Source organism: Gavialis gangeticus, unplaced genomic scaffold (genome assembly GCF_001723915.1).
Source record: "Gavialis gangeticus isolate Ggan-Ray unplaced genomic scaffold, GavGan_comp1, whole genome shotgun sequence".
NCBI classification, from domain to species: domain Eukaryota; kingdom Metazoa; phylum Chordata; order Crocodylia; family Gavialidae; genus Gavialis; species Gavialis gangeticus.
Genome location: NW_017729022.1, coordinates 101573660 through 101586869, shown reverse-complemented (window position 1 = coordinate 101586869; position 13210 = coordinate 101573660). Strand labels below are relative to the sequence as shown.

General features: G+C 45.0%; 1 protein-coding gene across 2 annotated transcripts in view; it reads left to right on the top strand.

The window, feature by feature from the left end:
* SCUBE1 (signal peptide, CUB domain and EGF like domain containing 1) overlaps positions 1 to 13210 on the top strand; it is a 443267-nt gene that overhangs the window by 1699 nt on the left and 428358 nt on the right. For both annotated transcript variants that reach the window (XM_019515739.1, XM_019515738.1), the window contains exon 2: positions 1534 to 1656. In XM_019515739.1, coding sequence (XP_019371284.1) covers positions 1534 to 1656 — 123 coding nt within the window. The remainder of the gene's footprint in view (positions 1 to 1533; positions 1657 to 13210) is intronic.

Genomic DNA, 13210 nt, shown 5'->3' with positions numbered 1-13210 from the left:
CCCCCCCCCCGGGTTTATAAACAGCAAGCCCAGCCTGGTTGGATCCAGGCTCTGTTAATTGATGATAAAATATCCCTCCTAATCAGAAGGGCTCCCTCTCTGCTTGTGTGTATCTAAGGAGCCCCAGATGTGCCTATTGCATTCAATTGTGCGGAAAGCCATTTAAAGTGCATTCCCAGCAAGGCAGACTTTTCTTATTGACATGAAGGCAGCAATCAATAGCCTTGGGCCATTCTCTTCCACTATGTTAAAAAAAACAAAACAAAACCTCTCTTCCACTAGCTCTGAAGGGATTGTCTCCTATAGATGTAGACATTTCCCCCCCCCCAAAGGGTTAGTCATTTTCCCTCCCCCTTACCTCTTCCCCAGCCAGGAGGAGGGAGCCCTGAGGAAGGGGTGTGGATTGCCTTGGCTTGTGCAAGTTTCCCACGTGCACCCAGAGAAAAGGCTTCAGCTTCTCTCTGTGCCCTTCATTAAAATTCCCTCGGCTCCTCTCAGCTTGCCTCCCTCCCCTTTCCTCTTCTAAATATCTGAGGAGAAAACCAGAGCTCCTCATTGAACTCTTTTGGAGAGGGAGGGTTCCTCCTGCAAGAAAGCTAACCTTGGCTCCTTGAGGCCTTCAGTTATGCACTGAAACCTCTGGATGAAGAATGCCCTCAGAGACTCTCCCTCTGCCTGAAGAAGGGTGTCTGTGCCAAAAGCCTGCAAAGAACAATATTTCCAACTATTTAAATGGTCTAATAAAAGAGATCACATCTACCTATGTGACCAATAGGCTTTAACCAACACCCCTGAAAGGCTCCCCTGAGTTTGGAGGAGGGGTGCAGTGTTATTGTGTGTCCTTTCTAACTTTTCCAGTGTCACATGCTCTTCCAGACAAAGTTCTTTAGGTAAATCTGACATTTGAGTTGGTCTAATAAAAGATACCAGATTTACCCAAATATTCTTGTCTGCCTATGTCCTTAGACCAACACGGCTACAACCCATGCCCCTGTCACATGCTCTTCCATTCATTATATGCCCCTCAGTAAAAAGGCTTCATGTGGCTTGATTCTTCAAATATGTTTTTCCCCTCTCTGCCCTGCCAGCATAGTGATGTGTTTTCTAGCAATGTGCACAGGAGCTTTGCTTTGCCTTTCAGGGCTCATTGACATGGGTTTTGATTAGCTTAATAGATTTGGGTAACACTAGTTTGTACAGTCCCTTGCCCCGAGGGTATACCTATGACCCAGGTGGTAGATATAAAACTTGCCTGTGTGAACGATACGATTCGGATGCACACGCTGGTGAAGGGGTTTACTCTCTGAGCCTTTTCAGGGAATAGAAATGGGCTTGTTTGCAAAGTGGGGAGAGAATGACAAAGTTGCAATCTGTTTTCATATCATGCAACGCACCCAACTCTTTGCTCCACGTTAAAGAGGGGACCAAACTGCTTCTGAAGCCAGGATGTTAGTAGCCAGAACTCTCTGGACTAGGATCTCTGTTGAAATGCCTTCCTATAGCTCTCCTCTTGGATTCATTCTGTCATTCCAGATGTGGACGAATGTGCAGAGGGGACAGACGACTGCCACATTGATGCCATTTGTCAGAACACACCAAAAGCCTATAAATGTATCTGTAAACCAGGTTACAAAGGCGAGGGGAAACAATGTGAAGGTAAGGAGAACCCCCAGCTGCTCCTGCCTTCCCTGGGTGTGTTTGCTCTCTCAAAGCTTCTGTAAATAGCTGGATTCCTGAAACGATGAATGATGAATGCAGAGTTAGAGCTGCTTAACCTCAAGTCTTGGTGTTTATTGGCAAGCATCCCCTGCTGCTTTTGCTAATTGTTCTGCATCAAAAACATAGTGTCCTGCAGTTTGCTTTAAAACTGAAATTGGGAGGGGTGGGGGAGGACACTCTCTCTCTCTCTGAAGGCACCGAGTTACTTGATCATAACCTTGGTGGAGAGAGGGCTGAGTGAGGCTGGAGGGTCCTTGCAGTTCTGCTGGGTAAGAGGCAGTGACCTTGAACTGAAGAGAAGGTTACTTGGGGAAAAGAGATCCAGGAAAAGATCCTCCTCAGTTCTCATTGTAATTGCCAATGCTTTAACATTCCCCACACATTAGGGCAAGTCTTAACAGAAGAACTGCCAGGCTGTATAGAGCCAGTGGCCCATGTCCTTCCCTATCTCATTGTCACCAAAAGCCAGTGCAAAGAACTGTAGGCAGTGAAGGGACAACCTGTCCCACCCCTTCAGCCAATGTTTCCTACTACCTGGAGGTACAGATGAAGGCTTCTCTAACTTCCAAAGCTATCATAACTCTGACTAGTCCTGTTCTATGTATAGATGTTTAGCCCTTTTATTTAATCACCTTGGGCTTCTGAAATCATTGGTACCTTATGGCAATGAGTTCTCCACAGTAATTGTGCATCATGCATTGAATTTACCACCTTTTTTTTTTTCAAAGTTCCTTGTTCTTGTGGGAGTGTTAAGGATTCTCTCTCCCTCTCTGGATTGTGATTAAAGAGTTCAGCTAGGACTTATCCAGTTCTGCCCCTATGATTGATTTGCCATCCTGATATGGTCAAGAATATAAATATCTTGAGTTTCTGGGCTCCCTGGGATCTATGGGAGCTCTACTATTTACTTACATAGGAGAAAAACCATGCCTGAGCAAAAGACATTTGGATTTGTGTGCATGTGTAGGGAGGGGAACTTTTAAAGTGATGTGTAGATCTTTGCCTCTGGGTCTGTGGAACACCCCCTTCCTTGACCTGTAGACAACAAATAAAATTAAATTGGTCTTTTTAAAACTGTCTCCTTATTTTGGACGACCCCTGATATACCACTGAGATGATTGTACTTATGCTGATATTAAACATTGGCTTTACTTTCAAATGTCTTCAAGTCCATCCATTCTGCTGTAAAAGGTCTAGTACATTTTGAAAGGCACTTCAGTTTTTATTAACTTCAGCAAAAAGTTTAGATTCTGATTGCAAAAATGGGTATTGTAATCAGTGCATCATGCCTTGTAAATAAAGGATGAGGAATTTTTTCCCCCTGCTTGTGGTTATGTAAATTCCCCTCCAAATCTGAGTTCCTCTCATACCCCTTTTACAGTCTGAAGCTTTTTCAAAATATATATGGTAAATCCATTAAAAAGATTAAACACCTAGAAATGACTTTGAAGTCCACTAAAATTTGAAACCACATATTTATTCTCCGTGGGCTTCCAAAGTGTTTGTTCAAGTGTCATATTTTTCTGTCTTGAGCTTATATTGACAGAGAGAAATTCTTACTGTCCACCTCTTGGTGTTCTAGTGTCTCTGAACAACTATTTGCTGGAAGCCAGATTTTCCTTCTTGCAAAGAAAGAGATAAAATATTCATCCAGCACTACTTCTGTTCCTCATTTTATCCCTTCCAAGAAACGTGTTCTATATGTTGAGAAGATGTACTTGCAGCCATGGCTATAGAAGGTGTAATGTTCTCGGCACTGATCCTTCCTGTTGTACTGGCTTTCCACATCAAAAGTTTCCCAAAGCCTTAACTACTCATATTTTAGATGTTGATCCCTGTTTAATGGTAGCCCTGGCTGGTATCCATGCTTATTTAATACATATATTTCTCTTTGCCTGGCTTAGCTTGGCTTAGTAAAAAAAGAGTGCTCTGTGAGTAGTAAAGTACAGGTTTCCTTGCAGAATTATGTACAAGATGGAATTTTTGTAGCTAATTTTGAACTCATGTTTGGTATGTAGCATCTGACAAGTTTGATAAGTAAAACAGGGCAAACTCAGACAGGTTCTGCATGGATCCTAAATTGCTGGTTAATTTATGGAAATGAACATAGGTTCTCTAAAATGGAATACCAGGGATTATGTGCTGTATATTATGTATAATCTTTCTACTTGCATTGCATTGACAGTTCTAAGAGGGTAACATCAGTTTTTTATGTCTTAAGTTCATAATAGTAAACTTGTATGAGGAAAGGAAAGAATCTGAAATAATGTAGATGTTTCCTACCTTGAATTGTGCTGAATTTACCAACTTTATGCCTAGATGCTAATTTTATAGTACTCCTGTAGAACTTCTTAATGATCTTAAAGTACTTTACAGCCATTCATTTGATGACATTGCAATGAGGTAGATGACCATCATTATGTTGTTTTTATAGATGGATAAACTTGGGTACAGGGATATTAAGCTAAAAGGCCATATAGCAGCTGAGTGGCAGAGCTAAAATCTACCTCCCAGTCTGCCATTCAGCAAGAGTTGATTAATTTTGTATCTTGAGGTCAAGCTTACAAAAACCACAGAGATAAACAGAGCAGCAGTATTGTTTGCCATTTAATACTTTATAACAAGACAAATACAGTTAGTAGTTAACCTCTTGAAAGCTACGTTATGAGGCAGTCAGTTATGCCAGTGATAACAAAGATAATTCTCTTCCAAATGAAATATGCCAAATAATACCTACAGTGTCAAAGCCAGAACAGGAATAATGCATTATTCTTATTCTATCACTGACTTTTTCCAAATGGTTTTTTGATCAACTGAAAGTTGATACCTATGAAAACAGCATGGCATTGTGTCAGTTAATGTCCTATGTAAATGTCCAAATGACAGTAAGAACTATCATGTGTTGCTTAATTTTTAAAGAACAGACAGTACAGTTCAACCCTCTTACTTTCTCCATCAAACCAGCTCTTACAAAATAAACATTAGTTCACTGTAATCAGAACAGCAACTTACATGCTGCAACAAACTGAAATAAAACAAGTTTTTATAATATTTAGCCTTTAAACAGTTCACTAAAATTAAAAATATACAGCAAATAATTTTCAGTGTACCAGGCTATGCCTTAGATTTCTGGGGCGGGGGGATGTTAAATTAATGAAAATTATATTTGGGGGAAAGGTGACAAAGAATGATATCTCCTGCTGGCAGGCAGCATGCTATATGTCAATACTATTGATCGTAGGGATTGTCTAGCACTTGAAATTTGATTTAACCATTTTTACATTTAAAAAATATATATAAAGGTACATACTTACATGTGTAAGGATATATAAATGAAAACTTTCAATCTGGAAGTATTGTTCAGTCTTGTTTGTTTCCATGTGACTGAACACATTTGAAAAAAAAGGTGGACTCTTAAAGCTAATAAGCAGTAGCAAAAGTGGAGCCCAATTGTTTGTATTGGACTTTGTGCAGAAAAGTCTTTGCAGTCTCCTAAGACCCTGTGTCTCAGACCCTCTTTTCTTTTCTCCATGTCAACATTTTCTGCCCTGAGCCCATTCTCAGGCATTCTATAGAGCACTGGTGCTCTGCCAGAGAGAAGCTTGAATGAGCTGCTTCTCTTTTCATAGTTCAGCCTGCACCTCTCCACCCCATTTTAACTTTCCCTTTAAACAAGTATCCACTTTCATGTTGTTTCAAACAAGCTTTTAGGATAGAAATGTCTTACTATAGCTTAACCACTACTAGTATTGAAAATGTGGCCTTGTTCTTGTGTAGTTACTCTCCTCCTTTATAAATATATTCTTTGCGTGCCAATGTTTTGTTCTTAAATGTGTAGAGTGACTATAAAGTTCCATTTCTAGCATCCATTTGACACTGGCAGGCAATATGCAATGCAGCAACAGCATTGATCACAAGGGTCCTCTAGCTATCATCTGCATTTGAAACTGAAAGTGCTGTTCACTCAAGTAGTCATAAAGTCTAGGCATAGGCATTCAAAAAGCCTGAGCCTAAATTGATTTAATCTTTGCAGGGTAGTCTAACCTGGCTAGATTGAACCAATTTGCAAGGGAGAAACATTCCCTCTGCACTGAGGAAAAGCAGGCACATGCCTGCAGTGGCTCAGACCAGGAGCCACTGCAGGCATGCTACAGTGCACCCTCAGCTGTAAGGAAGCTGTGCTTGAGCTGCCACCACTTGCCCCGCAGTTTGCAGCAGCTCTGACCATCCCACAGCAAAGCCTCCCACCAGGAAGAGGCTCATGGTCAGGGAAACCATGAGAGGGGGTGCTACCCCCATCACAGTTGTTCCCCCTTTGCTGCTCCAGCAGCAGGCGCAGGGGCACTGCCAGAGGCCAGCCAGCATGGCCCCCTTAGGTGAGGGGGCAGGGATAGGGTTATTTCCTTCTTCCCTCTGGCATCTGGTGGAGGGGGCAGGGATGGGGCTTATTCTGCCACTCACCCTGCACAGAAAGTGATCAGCAGTGGTGGGCAGGGTGGGCAGACCCTGGCTGCAGTCCCCAGGGGGTAGAAGTGGGGGGGGAATAAACTCTCTCCCTGCCCCCTCTGCCTTTGGGCCATGCCAGTTGGTGTCTACCTGTGCTTCCACCTCTGCTGCTGCAACAGTGAGGGGGGAGCACGAGGTGGGCCCTAGCACAGGTCCATGGGACAGGGAGGGGGAATAACACCCCTCCCTGGCAAGTTCATTTCAGGCCTGCTGCCAGGGCCCCGACTCCACCACTGGAGCAGTGAGCAATGCCTGGCAGGTCCATGCTGGTGGGACAGGGAAGGGAGTGGGGAATAAACCTCTTCCCTGCCTGCTTCCCCTTAGGGGAGCTGGTGTCTGGCCACGCCCCTGTCCCTGCCGCTCCCCCCCTCCCCCGGTGCTCTAGCTAGGGAGAAGAGGGGCAGGGACAGCCCTACTCTGCTGGAGCAGACAGCTCAGCCCGGGGCTGCAGAGCTTGTTGGGATGCTGAGGGACTCTAGTTTAACTTTAACTTAAGCCAGGAAGGGGTCTGTGTCAGAAGTTTCATAAACTGGTTTGGACTCCATCAGTTCAATCTGATTCAACCAGGTTTATCGCAAACCAGTTTCAGCCATTTTGAAACTGGTTTATGTACAGTGAACTTATGTTCTGTTACAGGTTTAAACCAGTTTTTGATCACTTAAACCAGTTTATATGTAACTTTTGTCCCTAGCCAAAAAGGCATTTGGATCTGAATGTCTGTTTCTTCTGTCCATCTACAATCTCTGATTCCTCACTGGCACAGAATTTATTATATCTTTGTAGGCTGTGGTAGTGCCTGGGGTGTTCTGTCTGGTAGTTGTAATCAGCTTTCCAACAGTATCTTCTAAAAGCTATTTCCATATCCAGCTACAAGTGACTTGATGTGATATCCCATTATTCCAGTGAAACTTGTAGTTGAACAGTCATGGCAGGGAACTAGTCAATTCATAAGAAATAGTACTGAAAATGACCTCCTTGGTAATACAGTCCAATCGTCTGCCATCATCTTTTTCCAGCATGGAGCCAGTTGATGCTATGAATCAGTTTGGGCCTTTACCTCCCTGATGATTGCTCCCATGATGGCTAGAAATTGTCAGTCTATGCTTATTCACAGCCAGTTGATAGCTGTTTGTTCTTTAGCTAGTATTGCCCCTTATTGCTCCTCCCTGATGTTTAGTTATCCCCCCCGCAAGCCCGATGGTTTTCCAGGGCACATCTATACAAGATGTTTACTGTAAAGTTGCTTTATTAGCTGTGCAGTAAATATCTTGGGGTCTGCAGGTGCAGCCCTATTAGGCTGCAGGAAACTAATAAACTCTACAGTGGGTTAGTACTTGTAAATACAAGACTGTCCTGCTGTGGATAGTCTTGTAAATATCCTGCATGTGTAAATGTTCCCTGGCTGGCAGGGGTATGAGGGTGTTTCCATTCAGGAGCTGCCTGCTGGCTATCCCTAAGCTGGAGCACTCTCATTCCCCAGCTAGTCCCTCTGCAGCATGTTGAGCTGGATAAATGCAGCACCCAGGAGCAATAAACTCCAGCATGATAAGCGCCAAAGTTTATTGCATTGCATGAATAAACATATGTAGACATGCCCACTGTCTAGTGAAGTACTTTGGTTGAGCCAGTCCTTCTCAGTTTCACATTGCCTATAGGACCCTATTTTCTATGACGTACGTTAGGTAACTTTGTGACGAAGGATTTCCCTGAGAGACTGCTCACAAGGACTGTCCCTTATAAGTCATGCAGCAGGGGGTGGCAAATGCCTCCTGAGATTTCTGTGCCCACAGTGGTGTGTGATGCACAGGTCTGCAGGCAGGCTAGATCAGTTCTGGAGGAGCTGCCTCCATGGCCCGGTGGGCAGGATCTCATAGGGGAGGGAGCACCATGCCACCACAACAACCAAGATGAGTTGCCCCCTGCCTGCCCAGCAGCAGCAGAGGACACAATTCTGTGCCACCACTGCCACGCCTCATCATGGTGGTGTGGTGCTCCCTTCCATGCTGGGTCCTGCTCTCTGGATCGCAGAGATGGCTTGTGCCTGGAGTTGGTCTGCCGCCCCATGCACTGCCTGTTCCCACACTCCTCTTCCCCATACACCCACTCTGTTCCCCATACACTGGGTGGCTGGGGATGGGGGGCTGTGACTTGGGATTGAGGGGCACTAACAGGGATGGGATGCTGTGGGTCAGGAGTGCGGGGCTCTAATATGGTTGGGGGGTATGGAGGATTGTGGGTTGGGAATGAGGGACACCAGCAGGTCTGGGGAGGCTGTGGCTTGAGAGTGAGGGGTAATGGCATGGGCAGTGGCAGGGCACCAGCATATCAGGACTGCTTAGAGCCACAAAGCAGCGGAGGGACAACCACAGCTGGACCTGCTCCTTGGTGAACAAAGAGGGCAGGGGGAGCTCTGATTTTCTGTGTTAAAAAAACAAAATCAAATGCCAAAACGTATAGGTATTTAGAATTTATTTTATTATAATGATTTTAAGCTTCCAAATTGCTTTAAAATTGTAAATATATCAATAAAACATTGTGCCCACCTGATACCTATGTATAGTGGTGTTTCATTTTAATTGCAGAAAAATGCTGATTTGGGGTTTTTAAATCAGAGAATAGAGGATTTTTTATCAGAGAATTTGGGATTTTTAAACAGGCAAAACTAGGATCTCTAATAATAGCAACAGCTATGGTAATAACAATAAGAATAGTAATAATTTCAGTGTAGCATGTTTCTTGTTTTGTTTTGTTTTTTTGCCATGGAAAAATGACTTACTACAGTGACTTTTGAAATCCCATTGAATAGAACCATGATACCCAAGGTTGTCCCATTACTGTGGATCTTTGTGCTTCACCCATCTTTATCAATAAAACCACCTGAGTTAGGAGCAGTGCTTGTTATCCTCTAGTTTCTGAATCCCTGGGGGTTCCTTTTTTGCCTGGTGATTCTCTGTGTGACCTAGCCGTCTTGAGGCTATTTTGACTGACTTCAATCTGCTGAACAACATTCATTTCACTTAACAAGATCTGCCTGAATAACTCCTCTTTCATTGATGAGCAAACTTGTTACACTAGGTAAGGTTCAGACTCTCAAGCAAAGCTCATCCTTTGGGACCTTCCAAATGTTGCCTCAGTGATTATTATCACTGCCCAGCCTTGCTGTTATGCCTCAATCCTTTACAACAGTACAAGAAGGCAGTAATGACATGTGTCTGAAGTCAGTGCTACATCAGAGCCAGCTGTGGATTGTTTTGTCAGAAAGGTTTTAGCAGCCAGTCCTTTATGCACAAAAGAACTATTCTACTATCTACCAACTTTGTGGTGCATTTTATCTCAAGGTCAGACTTCTATTCTTATTCTTATTGAGTAGTCTCTTACTCTAAGAGCAGCTCCGTTGATTTCAATAAGAGCTACTTGCTGAATGAAATTTTACTCGCTCTTAGTAAGGATATGAGAACGTAGTCCTGAGTAATCAGCTGTCCATCAGATGCAAGTGCCATAAATATTTCCTTTATTCTGCTGCTCCCAGTTGCTCTGACCATTTCATGTACATCTTTTCCTAGAAGCAGATAAAGAGTGTCCCTTGATTTCTAACGGATTTTCCTGTCTCATTTTTTTTCATTGTCTTGCGTTAAATTCTAGAAGTGGATGCTTCCGACATTGCCAGTGAGACAATTCCATCTTTGGAGTCTCCACTTTGGAGGAAGGAAGGAACATTTAATTATAGACACACTCTGGTGAAGCTTAGCAGAACTCTGTCATGACACAAATGAAAAGGTGACTTTTTCTTTTCTGCTCCTGCCTTTATTCCATGGGCAGAGCCCTGCCTTCTGTACAGGTTTCTTCTTTGGAACCCAGATCTCCCTTTTTGCTGTGGGCTTTTCTGACTGTTCACCAGTTGACTCAATAGATGTAGCAAACCCCTTAGCCTTGATAATTGGATCCATTTATATCCCTAAAACATCATTGGTCCTCATGTCTCAGTGTTTCAGGTTTCTCCTTGTCCTCTTTTTGTCCCTGGCCCACAGACCTACATCTCAAGCCAATGCTGCTGCTTTACTGCCTATAATGAACAGCTCCCCCCATGGTCTACTTTGGAAATCTCACAATGAATTTTCTATTCAAATATGCTTCTTAGATACAAATATTGCTATATACTGCATAAGCAAATACCGGGACAAGAGCTATGGCCTCATACTTCAGGAGCCTTAAACATAGTTTAGAACATGGAAAAAGTATTTTTCATGGGTGACTCCGGGCTTCCTAGTTTCTAGGCTGGCTGGTCTTGTATGATGAGCTTTAAACTGTTTGCCGGGGGATGGGGACGCAGAGGAACATGAGGACACTCACCAGCAAGCCAGGTGATGTGCACGGGTAGTTGTGACAGGGGCCAGGGCAGACTTAGGAACAAGGCGGTGGCACGGGCACCTACAGGAGGCCTCAAATGCCTCTACACAAATGCTCAAAGCATGGGGAAAAAGCAGGAGGAACTCGCCTTCCTACTAGCTATCAAAAACCCAGACCTAGTGGTGCTCATGGAAACCTGGTGGGATTCTACCCATGACTGGGCAGTGGACGTCAAGGGATACAGGCTGTACAGGTGAGACAGAGCAGGGAAAAGAGTGGGGGTAGCGCTATATGACAAAGAACAATACACATCCTCAGTGATCAGGATGGGGTCAGAGGAGGGGCAAAATAAGGCACTCTGAGTAAGAATGCAAGGGGGGCGTGGGGAAAGGGGCTTGATAATGGGTGTCTACTACAGACTGCCTCACCAGGGGGACAAGCTGGACCTGGAATTCTCACTGAGACTTTAAAGTCAAGGGATGTGGTTGTCATGGGTAACCTGAACTACCCAGACATCTGCTGGGAGGAGCAGTCAGTCAGGTCTGACTGCTCACATAGTTTCCTAGCTGGGATACATGGCCTCCACCTAACCCACGAGGTGCATAGTCCTGCCAGGGGAAATGCCTTGCTGGACTTGGTCCTTCCCACAGGTGACAACCTGGTGTGGGATCTGTGGGTACTTGACTACCTGGATGGCAGTGATCGTCGCCTGCTGGAATTTACTATCTAGCGCAGGGTGGTGAAGACCTGTGCCTTACTGCTTGATTTCAACTTTGAAGAGGGCCTAATTCTGTAAGCTAAGAAGGTTAGTAGGGGTCTCAGAGCTTCAATGAGGTGGGAGTCGAAGACAGATGGTTGTTCCTCAAGGAGACAATCCTCTGAGCTCAAAGAGCGTCCGTCCCAATGTGCACCAAGGGGGGAAGGAGTGCTAAGAAGCTCCCATGGCTCGGCAAAGGCATCCAGGGATGCCTGAGGGCAAAAAAGGAGGCATACAAACAGTGGAAGCAAGGGGCTATCACCAAGGAGGATTACACCTTGATTGCTCAGGACTGCAGGGAGGCTATTAGGAAGGCCAAGGCAGAGATGGAGCTAAGGCTAGTGACCAGAATTAAGGATAATAAAAAGTCCTTTTCCAAATACATAAGAAGTAAGAAGGCGGCACTGAGTAACGTGGGGCCTCTACAGGATAGACTTGGCAATCTGGTGATTGCAGCAAATGAAAAAGCTGACCTCTTTAACAATTTCTTTGCCTCCATGTTCCTGAAAATGGACTCGGACATCTCCCCCACTAGAATTGTGGATTGACCCCGGGGAGGCATTGCCATGCCTAGGGTCAGGGATGACTTAGTTAGGGAACTTTTGGAGGGGCTGGACATGTTTTAAATCCATAGGTCCAGATGCTCTTCACCTAAGGGTGCTGAGGGAATTGGCGGGGGTCATAGTGGGGCACTGGCCAGGTACCAGAGGATTGGAAAAGGGCCAATGTGGTTCCCATTTACAAGAATGGAAGAAAGGAGGACCCAGCAATTGTAAGCCAGTCAGTTTTACCTCAGTCCTTCGGAAAACCTCTGAGGAAAATTATCAAGGAGCACATCTGCAAGGGCCCAACAGGGGAGGTAATGCGTGGGGCAACCAACTTGGGTTCACTGAGTGCATGTCCTGCCTGACTAACGTTGTTTCTTTTTATGATCAGGTCACATAGTCCCTGGATGAGGGTGTTGGGGTGAATGTTGTCTTCCTGGACTTTAAGGAGGCCTTAACACAGTTTCCCACCGCATTCTCTTAAAAAAACGAGGTGATTGCTGCATTGATGCCTACACAGTCAGATGGGTGACAAATTGGCTAAATGGTCGCACCCAGAGAGTGATGGTGGATGGGTTGTTTTCAGTCTGGAGGACAGTGGAGTCCCCTAGGGTTAGGTCCTGGGGCCTGGAGTGTTCAACTTTATCAGCAATCTGTATGTGGGTGTGCAGTGCATGCTGTCCAAATTCACTGATGACACCAAGTGAGGTGGGCACGCTGATGGGGAGGGACAGAATCCAGCTAGATCTAGACAAATAACAGAGGTGGGCAGATGAGAGTAGGATGGAATTCAATGCAGACAAGTGCAAGGTACTGCATCTAGGGAGAAGGAACCAGCAACACACCTATAGGCTGGGGAACATCCTTCTTGTCAACATGGTGGCAGAAAGGGATTTTGGAGTCATTGTTGACTCCAGGATGAACGTGAGCTACCAATGTGAGGAAGCGGTCAGTAAGGCTAACTGCACCTTGTCCTGCATCTACAGCTGCATCACAAGCAGGTCCAAGGAGGTGATCCTTCCTCTCTATGTGGCACTGGTCAGGCCACAGTTGGAGTACTGCATCCAGTTCTGGGCGCCACACTTCAAGAGGGATGTGGGTCCAGAGGAGAGCCACTCGCATGGTCAAGGGGCAGCGGGGGCAGGCCCTATGAAGAGAAGCTAAAGGGCCTGAACCTATTCAGCCTGCACAAGAGGAGGCTGAGAGGGGATCTGGTGGCCACTTACAAACTCACCAGGGAGGACCAGCGGGAATTGGGATAGGCTCTGTTCCCCCAGGCACCACCCGGGGTTATTAGAAATAATGGCCACAAATTGTTAGAGAGAAGGTTCAGGCT